At 46.1% G+C, this 13,164-nt stretch overlaps 1 protein-coding gene across 8 annotated transcripts in view; it reads left to right on the top strand.

Moving 5' to 3' along the window:
- mylk4b (myosin light chain kinase family, member 4b) overlaps positions 1–13,164 on the top strand; it is a 20,745-nt gene extending 7,581 nt beyond the window's left edge. For 3 of the 8 annotated variants that reach the window (XM_049732396.1, XM_049732394.2, XM_049732395.2), the window contains 13 exons: positions 540–774; positions 9,136–9,208; positions 9,373–9,688; positions 9,762–9,976; positions 10,036–10,141; positions 10,253–10,346; positions 10,437–10,546; positions 10,624–10,765; positions 10,829–10,899; positions 10,964–11,092; positions 11,169–11,400; positions 11,573–11,621; positions 11,693–13,164. In XM_049732396.1, the coding sequence (XP_049588353.1) occupies positions 625–774; positions 9,136–9,208; positions 9,373–9,688; positions 9,762–9,976; positions 10,036–10,141; positions 10,253–10,346; positions 10,437–10,546; positions 10,624–10,765; positions 10,829–10,899; positions 10,964–11,092; positions 11,169–11,400; positions 11,573–11,617 (1,683 nt within the window). In that variant the 5' untranslated portion in view covers positions 540–624 and the 3' untranslated portion in view covers positions 11,618–11,621; positions 11,693–13,164. Of the gene's footprint in view, positions 1–74; positions 235–357; positions 775–1,776; positions 2,182–7,691; positions 8,327–9,135; positions 9,209–9,372; positions 9,689–9,761; positions 9,977–10,035; positions 10,142–10,252; positions 10,347–10,436; positions 10,547–10,623; positions 10,766–10,828; positions 11,093–11,168; positions 11,401–11,572; positions 11,622–11,692 lie in introns of those variants that run through there. The other 5 variants (XM_049732393.1, XM_049732392.2, XM_049732398.2 and 2 more) reach the window with 5 other exon arrangements.

The raw sequence follows: 13,164 nt of genomic DNA, 5'->3' as shown, positions 1-13,164 counted from the left end.
GTAAATCATGAAAGTTAAAGATCTGCCACTAGCAGCGATACCAGCTGTCCAATTCAGGCCACCCTTGGTTTTAGAGTTGAAATCCGAGCTTGAGAAATCCCCTGGAGCTGGAGGACAGCCCTGGATGCAGCAGACCGTCTGCCTCGCCTGCTCACGCGCGCATGCACACGCGCGCACACACACGCTGTTGTGAAACGACAGACTGGCTAATTGTAAAGCACAGGCATTCTGGAGGTAAAAATATCCTTGGTAATCTTCCATGACCCCCCCCAGAGGCTCAACAGGTAGAGCTGAAAGCCAGCTGTCCCGCGCAGGCGTCGGGCTAGATTTCCACATCTCATCGCTCCCCTTTTATAGGTCATGCTGCTCCCCACCGGTGGAATGAATCAAAGCGCTGTCCACATTTTGGACTAATCCTTTGACATGGTGGCACTATTTGACATAGCTAAGTCAACTCCAGTTAAAAATCATGCAAATTATGATTCTATCTCATTAGCACACTTGAAATGTAGGTTGCTAAACACGTGTTGTTGTTGCAGTCCAGACAGGAAGATTCCTTGTCATGAGCCCGCTGGAGTGAAGAACGGCAAAGTGCCAACGTCAGCGGTACCCCCGCCTATCCCCATGTCGCCCATTGTGGAGAAGATGGAAGGACTGAAGGCCATCCGCAACCGCAGCAACAGTCTTCGTCTTGGCCGCCTGGCCTTCTACCGACACCTGGAGAAGGTGGGCACCATGCGCTGCTTCTGGGAACTCAAACACATGGAACTGCAGGTAGGCAAGCCGCAAACGGGACAACGGACATGCACTACACGAAACACAACTTGTGATATTTTGGGTTCACGCAAACTTGTTTAGGGAGGCTGCAGGCCTTGTAATGACATCAGATACCTGTTAGCACAAATCCCTTGCAGGAATGCAAAACGCCCACTAGGGAGAGCTCTCGGGCTTCTCAAAAATGTTTTACGACCCCCCCACTGACATCCACGCAAGCGTGCGCACACACACGCACGCGCACACACACGCACACTGGATACAAAGGTTTGTTGTACTACAAGAAACCTCACTACCCATCACAAGTCTAGATTCACAGAATTTTTTTGTCCTGTCATCTCACTTTATTTATTTATTTATTTATTTATTTATTTATTTATTTATTTATTTATTTATTTATTTATTTGGGGAGCGTAGTTCCACATTTGGCCAACCGATGGCATTGCAGTATTGTGCATGACATTGTACATTTTAAAAGATGAGGAAATGGGGAGTGTGAGCCTCATTTGTACTGAAGCTGTCTCAGTCCTCGACTATCCTGTGTTTTATGCCTACAGACTGTCAATTCATTTTATGAAGAATGTGTTTGGGCATAATTATTGATGTGTACTGTGAGATAATAAGTTAAGCTTGGCAAAACAGGATTTGCCAGAGATGGGTACACTGTTAGACTGACTGAATACTTTGGTTCGCTGTAAATATGTGAAATGTGTTTGATTGTGTCTGTTCTATTTTAAAATGTGTTTAAAGACCTTCCAAATAAGTGCTGTGAAAACAGGCCGAGGGAGGCTATATTGCAGCTTTGACTTTTTGCGCAACCCCTGCGATGGAGGAGGTTTGACTGTCTATGTTCAGTTTGCCACGACTGAGCAAAGGAGGCTCTGAAGCACTTGTTGGTAAATATATTTTGGAGCACGCAACTACCAAGTGCTGTGTCTGAAGTTAAAGGATAGCAGGCATCTGATTCGCACTGACACCCCAAACTGAACACCACCTGTCCCTTTCCCGTCTCGGCGCGCTCTCCTTTTAGGTTGACGGGTGGGAGGTAGCGAGGAAGCTGCCGAGAGGGCCAACGGCTAGGTTTGTCTTTGAGCCGACCCTTGTTCTTTTTCAAGTCTGTTGTGAGCGAGACGAGAGGAATTAAGACTGCCGGAGGCCTGCGTTCCAGTCCCATGTCAGTCATTTCTTGTCCGCCGCCCGCAGCACAAGGCAGACGGCCGAGAGTTTAGCAGTCAAGGTAGGACGGCCAGAAAGAGGAAGTGTTCCATCATGGAGACCTCGCGAAGGGATAAAGACCTCTGGCTGCTCGGAAGCGTGTGCCTGGTGGCCACTTTCCTCACGCTGCAGAGGCTGTGGACATTATTTACCATCAAAAAGAAGGGGAGGACCCGACCAGCGGACAGACAGGTGAAAGAAACGGGTCCGTTTCCATGCTGCGGCATTAACTAACTAATGTTGTCCGTACACACGAGCCTCAGATCAGCATTTTTGTCGTATTGAACATGGCGTCGACAAGTAACCGGCTCAGAGGTGATCAAATGTATCTCATGATCCCGTGCCTAGATGCCATCTTGAGCTCAACAAGCAAAAAACAAACTCCTTTTTTACCAATGAGGCTCAACAACAAAAAAATGAGTGCAAAAGTGAACCAATTTGTTTTGGGTGCACTCCAGACAGCTTGTCTGTGGAAAAGCAAATGTCACATGCATGTCACTGGCTGTAACATCTGAATTGTGTCACCTCGCACTACTCCAGCCGCAGCACGCAGACGAAGCCTCTGCCCTCTGTGCAATGCAAACATGTTCACAGCAGCAAAGAGCAAATGAAATGCATCATCTGACAAACGTCACACCTTTGTGCCAGCGATACAATCGAAGCAATCTACTCATAAACGCTACAACGGTGCTGATACGCGCACCTTGTAACTGTTCCATTGAATCACGTTTGGTTCATAGAATTTGCGAGGGTGACGTAATGCTAAAGGAATGGAGGAAAAGTGTCCTGGGGTACCTGTTTTCAAGACCGAGGGCCATGTGCAGAGTTGCGGGAACTATCGAGGAATCGTGGATGGGCCACGCAACTGACTTCTTGGAAAAAGCAATGTTAGCTAGGTGTGAGTATTTGCTAACAACAGTTTGGATACATGCCAAGGAAGAGAATGCCAAACGTATGATTTGTCTTAAGAAGTCCAGAGAATGTCAGAAGGAGCTGCAGTGTGTACGTCAAGCTCAAACTTGAGGGTCGCAGAACGCTGCTGCGCTTGAGGGCTGCTTTCTGTGTGGCAGAAGAGCCCAAGGTGGAAGTGGGACTGCAATAGGGATACGCTCTAGGCCTCTTCCACTTTGCAGTAATGATGGATGAGCTTTGTTTGCAGATAACATTGCGATCGGCGGTGAAAGCTGGAATTAGCTGGAGAAACATTTAGAAGGGCGGAGGCATGCACTGAAAAGGCCAGCGATGACGCTTCCAACTAAGGCACAATAGATGTGCGTGCGTGAAGGAAGGAGGAGTGAGGCGACACGGAGACCGCATAGCGTCAACGGACGACATGAAATACTTGAGCTCAATGGGGCAGAGCAACGGCAAGTGTGGTTAGGAGTTGATGAAACTGAGCCGAGCAGGTTGCAATTGGTGTTCAGGAAGGTTCCTGAGATAGAATAGTGTCTGCTACGATGATGGCCAGGGAAGGTTGATAAGCCAGTGGAGAGGCCACCCATGATGATTAGCGATAATGACGTGAAGAAACAAAAACGTCCATTGCCATGCCTGCATGGAGTTTCTCATATTGTTCTTGTGCTTCTCCAGATAGTCAATATTCCGCCCACATCCCCAAAACATGCTTCTAACTTTAGTTCATCATTGTGCGAAGGCCTTCACATTATTGGTTTTCCACCCACTTTTTTTACACTTAACTACTTCCACATAATTCATCCGATTCACCTCATTCCACTTTTCACTTATTCCAAATATTCACGCCAAGCGTGCTTGTATGTTTTTCCATTCCAAATATTTACAATTTTCGAGAAATTTCGAGCCAAAATTTTACCATTCATTCTTAATGGCACATTCAACATTTCTCATTCTATTTCACATGATTGATCAAATGCACCTCCTTTCACTTTACACGTATTCCAGATATTCATGCCATTAGAGCTTTCATTTTTTTCCTTGCACAAATCTACGGTTTTTGCAAAATTCACTAATTTCGAGCCAAAATTTCACCTTTCAACATTTCTCTTCTTCTTCCACGTGATTCATCCGATTCACCTCATTCCAGTGTTCACATATTCCACACATTCATGCAATTAGGGCTTCCTCTCATTCATTCAAAAAATGTACGGTTTTCGCAAAAGTCGCAAATTTCCAGCCAAAGCTTCCCCATTCATTCTCTATGGGACATTCAACATCTGCTCTAACTTTAACAGTTTTGTCCCATTCAACCGATTTTAACTTTAGAATCCGAAAGCGAGGGTTGAAGTTTTGTTTCAAAAAATTTTGGCGCAGTTTTTCCTAAAATTTAACTTTTTCTCCCATTCATTCTCCATGGGCTGTTCAACATCTGCTCTAACTAATTTAATTTTGTCCGATTCAACCCGTTTCTTCTTTTACATTCCAAAGTATGGGTTTTGAACCTGTAGTTCTCATTTCGTTCCAAATTTTAAAAAATTTTGGCGCACGTTTTTCCCCCCATTCATTCTCTATGGGCCATTCAACATCTGCTCTCAGTTTTACAAATTTGTCCGATTCAACCTGTTTCAAGTTTAGGATTCCAAAGTACGGCTTACTAAACTTCTCACGATTAAAAAAAAAAAAAATCATCTTTTCACTTTTAAAATTTCCGCAAAATTTACTTTTGTCCTTCTAATTTCTGTTTTCTTACCGATTCAACCTGTTTCAACGTTTAACTGTTCATCTTAAGCCTACCTATTTCAAAACTTCCCACTTACCAAAAATTCAGAATTTTCAACTTTAGAATTCACGCAAAATTTTACAAAATTGCCTCTTTCCCTTCTAATTTCTACATTTTCTGACCGATTCAACTCGTTCCAACTTTAAACATCATTCTGTACCATTCCCCAAGGTTTTTTAAAGCCCCTTCGCCTTCACACACAATTTGTATCAGTTTATATCAAAACTTCCCACTTACCAAAAATTTAAAATTTTCAACTTTAGAATTCACGCAAAATTTTACAAAATTGCCTTTCCCTTTTAATTGTATTTTACTGCTACTGGACACAGAATTTCCCTGAAGGAGTAATCCCAAGGGATTAATAAAGTTGAGTCTAAGTCTAAGTCTAAGTCTAATTTCTACATTTTCTGACCGATTCAACTCTTTCCAACTTTAAACATCATTCTGTACTTTCCCCAAGATTTTATTAAGCCCCTTCGCCTTCACAGACAATTTCTACCGAAATTGCAAATTCTAATTACGAATTGTCCTTTGGGGTGAATTCAAAGGGTTGTTTGTCGGTGCCCTGCAATTGCCGGGTGACCAGTCCAGCGAGTTCCCCGCCTCTTCCCCGAAGTCAGCCGAGTTGGGCTCTTCTCTCGGGGAATGGCTGGCTTTCGCGCGACTCTCGCGCGGACTTATTGACTGGTGTCCACTTTCAATACTTGGCATAACTCATTACTGCCACAATATTGATGCATCTTTCGCAAGCAGCGCTTCAGAACACATTGCAGTGCAACCATGATTTCAATAATGAAATCAAACGGGTTCATCTAGTTATTTGAGATCAATACATTTGGACATTTGACTGAGTCAGAGCTGTCAGCGGATCAAAAAATATCCCAGTGAGAGGGGTCAAAAAACTTTGACGTGTCAAGAAACTTAAGATGCCGGGATCATTTTGACCTATGTACTGTACACGTCGCCAGCACATACAGTACCGGCTCCAAAATATCGTATCATTACAGCCATCCCAAATGAGCGCTGAACTCACCTCAAATCTCTTGCGTGCGTTGAGCCTTGTCACTCACAAGCTCTCCATTGCAACCTATACTCGTTAATTCAACCCAATAGACAGCATGCACGGTTGGGAGACACATTTCTTGTGTCCTTTGACATATTTGGCCAATAGAGATGATCCTTATGATTAATGAACGTTCGGGTCCCATTTGCTCCCGTGCATGGCCCTTTTAGCGTGCGCTGCCTTTGACGTCACCATGCACCGAATTATGATAATTGAGTAAGCCGCGACTGCTATGTGAGCACACCAAACCTATTTATATTTATATTAGTGTTTGTGCGTGCGTGCGACTCTGTGCGCGTGTTTGGCGTTCTCTCGTATCAGATGGCCAAAATGTGTACCAGGAGCATGTCAAGTATTTCAGGTCTCGACTGCCATCTGGTGGTACAACACCGAGACTGCGCACAACCTTCAATAACTGCCATCAGAAAGTGAACGCGATGAGACATACATAGATAGATAGATGGATGGATCTGTACAGTTTAAATTCGTAGGGTTGTGTTCAAAGATGTATTTCAAATATATTTGTGGCATTGCTAGAGAGACAAATGATGAACAAAGGTAGCTATTCACACCTAGACACTACTAATTTAAGATGTACCACGACATTGGATCCTCAGCTGGATTTTGTTGCTAAGCGGCGCTGGGTGTGCGTGTCTCTGTATGCGTGTGAAGGTTTTCGGGCATTAGGCTTAACACGCATTGTGTGGTGTGGCAAGGACATCATAGATCCACAATCCAGTTGTCATGCACTTACGTAATGGTGACAACCAGCGACAAACTTGACAACTTGGGGAAGTTGCTCTGCGGATGTCTATTTTCAAGGCACGAGGCATGCTTGAGCATCTTATGCAATGTATTCACAGGCACTGACGAATGACAGCCACAATCTCAAACCCCACATTGTAAATACACACACAACAGATGTCACACCTTGGGTCCATTAGGGGAACTTTTCGATGTCCGTCCGCGTCTACGGTGGAAAAAGTCGCACGGTTATCAAGGCTGATAGAGACTGTCATCAGTCGGCGGCAACGCATAAGCTTCGACTGATTAAATGAAAGCAGGTGTGGCCAAAGAGATAACAATGTGCGACTTTCTTTCTATTGCCACATACTTGGCACCCCTGTGATGCCGCGGAAAACCCCCCACCATCTTAGAAATTAGAATCACACTCGGCCTTTCAAGGAGGACATTACTGATAATGGCGCATATAAGCACCCGAATGGCCTTTTCATTTCAACCGGTTGTTTGCCACTACAATAGCTTCGTAAGACCTTGACTCATTGACCACAAATATCGATCTACTGCTCATGTTTTAAAAATGGCGCAGCAGCTTACATGTGAGTCTCCAACTTGACTGGTACCAAATGAAAGCTCTGATCTGAAACCTAATGTGCTTGCACCGTATTATTTTAGTCCAGGACGATGACAATGGCTGTGCGTCATGCTGAGGGCATGTTGGCATGCAGAGATTCTGGTTCCCTCTCCTAACAAATACAATATTTCAGAGATGAAAGCCAGACTTACCAAATATTGTAACACCGGTCTTAGTGGCCTGTTGTGGTTTTGTGGTCCGGTCCACACTTGCACCTGTCACCCCCCCCCCCCTTCCCTTTGCTCATCAACTTTGAATGTAGAGTTCCATCTTCCAAATCTCACCAAGTTGTCATTGTTGTTTTTGATGAGCTTTTATTACTTTGTTAGAATCCGGGTGAGTGTCAGTCGCAAATTCCTGAGATTCTAACACCTTTGAGGCATCTCAAATGTCAGATAGTGATCCTCCCCGACGGCTCCCCACAAGCCCCTGTCAATCCCCGATTGGCCGCTCCAACCTTCCACTGTTATCGCAGACCACCCACCCCTTGGGGCTGCGCTTTATCATTCGGAGGTGGGCCGTTTGCTCTTTCTCAAACTCCGCTCAGAAGTGGTGTCTTGTGGGCCAGCTCATTCTTCACCCGCTACTTGCTCTTCTTGTTCATTGATGAGTGGCAGGACTTTATCAACGAGCGCTTTTGTTTTCTCCCTGTGAAGAGGTAAACGGCCCATCAGTCATGAACTCCACCTTGGTCAGCTCTTTAGCCAAAATGTATGACCTCAAGCCTCTTCATGGCCAGAAGTCTGCCGGGAGAAGAGCCTCGCTCAACGGATTAGAGCAGTCCCAAGCGTCTTCCTCTTGTTCCCATGCTTCCCTACGCTGCATCGAGAGCCGCATGGACGCCTTGACCTCTCAGATGGAGCGCTTGCTTAGCACGCAGCATGCTGTCCTGACCCGACTAGATGTTTTGTCCGAGGACGTGAGAGGGATGAATCCAATTCGGGCGCCAAAGAGCGAGGGGGGCCTCTGCGATGCCCACCCGGGATTCATCCGAGGCTCCGAGGTGGCGGTGGTCTTTGGGCGGCTGTGGGCGGTGGTGGAGAGGCTCTGTGAGCAAATGGAGGGTCAGGGCCGCAGGTTGGAGGCGCTGCAAAAAGTGGTGGAGGGCACCCACCAGGTGATCCGCTACATTGGCGAGCTGGGGAGGCGCTCCCGGCTGCTGGGCTTGGTCTTTCGGAAAGCGGCCGGCCAAGCCAAACGCAAGGTGAGCTTAGGGCCATTTTGGATCATCGTGGTGCCATTGCAGATGGACCTTTTCACCAGGAGAAGAGATTTGAATATCACACCCCTCTGAGTCTGACCAAGATGATCAGAAAAAAACGATCAACCTTTTTTTTTTATTTTTTTTTTTATTTTTTTATCATGGTAGCATTGCGCTAAACAGCTACCATCTATCAATTTACCTTCTTTTTAAAACACTAACATGGACATTGATTTGCAACCTTGTTCCTTGTTGATGAGGCTCCTTCATGAGAACTTCTCCAATGTTGCCCTCATGTGCGTTATGTGAAATATATTGCCACTGCAGCTTTGTAGCGTGTTGAAATTTACAGAACATGATTTAACTCCTTGATTTGGGAGTAAAATGTCAAAGGTTTGGAATGCTTGCTGAGCATCACGTCTCCTTGCGCGTGGATATTTGGTTGCGTTGTTCCCCTATTGTTTGCAATGTTAAGTGCTGCCCCCACTTGTGTGGCAGAGTGTCAGTGATTCAAGTCAGACCGGTCGCCTCAGCCAAAATAGGTCCTTTATCAGCGCGACGCGTACCTGTTGTTCTTCCTCGTGTCAGTAAATGTTGAGACTGAAGCCGTCGCTGCACGAAACACGGACAACATTTCTTCCTTCCATACTGTTCCCTTCAGAAGGGCAGATGCTTTCTGCCTTCTTGCATCTTGTTCTACACCTCATTTACATTCAGGAAGATATTTCATCCTTATTTGCTCAATGACATGACGTGATGCTGATGAATATTTGAGATGGTCGTGCTGAATTGTCGTTTCTGCCTTTCACAAGGGAAAGGACGACAAGGAAAAAGGCAAAGTCAACCTCAAAGGTCAGAAGAAGAGGAGGTCCCTGGAAACTTCAGGTAGCTTGAACTTGATTCACCAGCAGCACGCAGAGACATTCTTGGCAACGTCAAACTGCTCAATCGGTGTTAGAAAAGAGCAATTCACACAATTAAATTAAAAGTTTAAAAATTAAAAAGGTCATACTGATATTCAATCCAATTTCCCTTTGTTGTTCCTCAAGAGTCACCGCCTGTGCCAGTGCTGCCTGAGCAGGTGACGAAACTCAACCAAAAGAACTTTGACCATTATCACGGCAGCAACGAGGCAGAGGACGGCGCAAGTGGAAGACTCGTTGAGTCGATTGCCAGTGAATCTGATAAGGAGAGCGAGGATGTCTTTGAAGACTCGGGCTCTGAGGAAGACGCGGAAGCAGAGATTGCATCGTCGGGTCTCGGTCCAGAGGAGAGCGCCGATGAGCAAGACGAAGGCGATCGGAGAACATCACAAGCGGACCTTTCTTGCGACACCGGCAAGACTTCCATCGTGAAGCAAGACGGGTATTTCAAGACGGAGCGTGACTTCCGCAGTCATCACATCGTCCACAAATAACGAATCGCACCTTATTTGTAGCTCCGACGACGTCGGTGATGCGGCCGCCTGCAGCAAACGTCGTGTCACTGAAGAAGAAGTGGCTAAAGACGACCCGAAGAAGAGTCGGGTGGAAGGCGGGAAAGATGAAAAGGCCAACGGAGTTGCAGCCGAGACGGACAAGTCACAACGCGGCCACTCGGATGCGGAGAGCAACAGCAAGCAGCCGTCAGATGCGAGAGAGGAATTCTTCATAGGTGAGAGCGGAGTTGTCACAATTTGATGGACGTTGGCAACCTTGTTTGGTTCTTGTCAGACTCTAGCCCACCGCCGGCGGCACCTTTCGATCATCGCATTGTGACTCCCAAACCTCACCAAATCGCCGCCTACTACTCCATCAACAGAGACGAGGTCCTGGGAGGGTGAGCCATGCCGCGCGTCTTCATCCGACGTGTTTGTAACTGAGACAAATAATCCCCCTCCCGTGCCCATTGAGTGGTCTTGACACGAAACGGTATCCTCTCTTCTGCCAGGGGGCGCTTTGGCCAGGTCCACAAGTGTGTGGAGAACTCGTCTGGCCTCAGATTGGCTGCCAAGATCATCAAGGCCAGGAGCCAAAAGGAAAAGGTACAGTATGCAGAGGAGACAGAGCCATCCAAGCGAATGATTTTAGCACCTCTTTTGAATTTGGGAAGCCAAGTCAGTGCTTCGTTTCAGGATGTGGTGAGGAACGAGATCCAGGTGATGAACCAGCTCAACCACTGCAATCTCATCCAGCTCTACGCGGCCTTCGAGTCTCGTCATGACATCATCCTGGTCATGGAGTAGTAAGTCCAGACGCATTTCACGCCCCCGTGTGATGTGGTCCATCGTCACAGCTGCAATGCACGTTCTCCCGCCTCAGCGTCGAGGGCGGAGAGCTGTTTGACCGCATAATCGACGAGGACTGTAACCTTAGTGAGTTTGACACGGTGCTCTTCATACGGCAAATTTGCGAGGGGCTGCAGTACATGCATAGAATGTACATCCTCCATCTTGACCTCAAGGTGAGCATGTCCAGCACCTCGCCACCTGGCAAAATCTGATTTGTGTCCTCTCTTCTGTTTCAGCCAGAGAACATTCTTTGTGTCAGCAGAGCGACAAACAAGATCAAAATCATCGATTTTGGCCTAGCCCGGAGGTAAAGGCTTTCTCGAATCTTCTGTCCCTTCGTTTTTTGTTATTGCAATGTGTGCCTCGGACAGATATAAACCTCGAGAGAAGCTGAAGGTCAACTTTGGAACGCCTGAATTTTTGGCACCTGAAGTAATCAACTACGAGTTTGTTTCCTTCCCCACCGACATGTGGAGCCTCGGGGTCATCATGTATATGCTGTGAGCTCCCACCCGCCGCTTCGTTTTCATCACCGCGGGCATCTCGCTCACTCTTGCTTGTTTTTGTTGCGTTCAGACTCAGCGGCTTGTCTCCTTTCCTCGGTGATGACGATAACGAGACGCTAAACAACATCCTGGCCTGTCAGTGGAACTTTGAGGAAGAAGAGTTCACAGATGTTTCTGAAGAGGCCAAAGACTTCATCACACGCTTGCTGGTGAAGAGCAAAAGCTGGAGAATGAGCGCCACGGAAGCTCTCAGGCACACCTGGCTGGCAGACCAAAGTCTGCACTACAAGTTACATCTGAAGGTGAGAGGCAATCACAGCGAGCGGATGGCCTCGTGCTGACATTTTGGAGTGGCATGCCGCCTCTCTCTCGACTGGCTTTGCTTTGTGGCCAAAAATTAGGAGAAAGTGACCGTTACAGAAAAGCAAGAAAGGTTTCCAGTGTTGTAATTGGTGTCCTCCCCTCTGATTGCAGAAAAGCAAATGTGGCTCCACACAACCGCCCTCTTCAACGTGCTAAACAGGTGAGGCTTCGTCCTGTTCTCCACACAAGTTTTGTTTTCATGGCGACCTTCACATTCTGTTTCCTTTTCAGGGAGGGCACCAAGCGCACCTTCCTTCAACAATGCGGGGCCCCGGCGCCCCTCACCGGACCAATGCCGCTCTCTCTACCTGGACGGCGACTCACCACCGAGCGGGCTTGCTCGGGGCAGCTGCGCTTCGCTTTCCTCTGGAGTCAACAAATGGGGCAGTCTTATCTTCGGGGATACAAATTGCAGACTGTCTCGTAGAATGTCAAAGCCAAAAGTGATCTCTGACATCACTATCAACATGACTGCATATTTGTGACTCGCCAGCGCAAAACAAATTGCTTGGCTCAAATTGAAAATATAATGGGACACAGGAACAGTTTCTGAATTTTGGGACTTGGGGTGATTTTTTTTCCCCCGAGCTGTTAGGAAATTCACATCACTTCCAACAGGGAAATTACATTGCTTTTCTGACTTACAAATACAAAAGTGGCTAATTTCCACGTCGTCACCGCACGGTGGGTATTTGGGCTCGAGCTCAAAACGTGGCTGCTTGACTCACGATTAGTTTTGTGCTAGAGGATCGCATTTTACAACGCATCAATTGGATTTCAATGACAGCGAAGAAATGAAAGATGATGACTTTTGGATTATACCATTTTCAACAAGAAATGTTTGACTGCTTTCTTGCATGCGTGGCACTTTTAGTTTTTTCCAACAACTTTTTGAATGCTACTAATGTATTCAAGCGTTATATTTTGGAGAATACACGTTTCTTTCTTTTACGTACAAGTCTTATGAAAGGTTGTATTTGTGAATAACATGCAAACGCATCTCGTTGAACACATTCAAACTGTATATTACATTTGCATTGCACAGAAATGAAAATATGTCAACCAACAATTAACTGTTGTCCACTTTTCTTGCGGCTTGCTGTCATGCTGCTGGCTGACCTTTGCTTTAGTTTTATTTTTGCTTTGCTAGTCTGGAGTAAATTGCCCCGCCTCACCTCACCTTCCATGAAGGTTTCCAAATACTACACAAGACTACCTATGAATGTTTCATGTTTCTGACCAGTGTTGATTTTGATGTTCATTTATTGCCTGGTTTGCCACCAGATTGTACTTGAAGTGCACAATTTCTGTCATTTGTGCACATTTAGTGAGTATTCGATCAAATGTTGAGCCAACAGAGTTTGCAGCCCACCCACCCGCTTTCATCTGCGCAGGATCGTCACGGTCTGCCTGCGCTCAATAAGAATTCAGAAGAAGAAGAACGTTTGGCTCATGCTGAGGATATTTCTTTTTGGGATGGACGTCCCATCTCCTTGCTCGTTTGATGTCTCTTTTTGTTGTTACTGTTATTGTGTGGCCTTGTTCAGATTCTCTACTGCATCTTTGTGTGATGGACTGGTCATCACAATTGTTTGCAGTTCCATTTTGAACTGAAACAGTTTGAACAATGTTTGGTTATTTCATGTTATAATTTGTTTTCTGATTTAATGAATATAGGCTAAATAAAGCACAAATAAAGTACA

The sequence above is a fragment of the Syngnathus scovelli genome, chromosome 10 (genome assembly GCF_024217435.2).
Source record: "Syngnathus scovelli strain Florida chromosome 10, RoL_Ssco_1.2, whole genome shotgun sequence".
In the NCBI taxonomy this organism is placed as follows: domain Eukaryota; kingdom Metazoa; phylum Chordata; class Actinopteri; order Syngnathiformes; family Syngnathidae; genus Syngnathus; species Syngnathus scovelli.
This window is presented reverse-complemented; position numbering and strand designations above follow the sequence as displayed.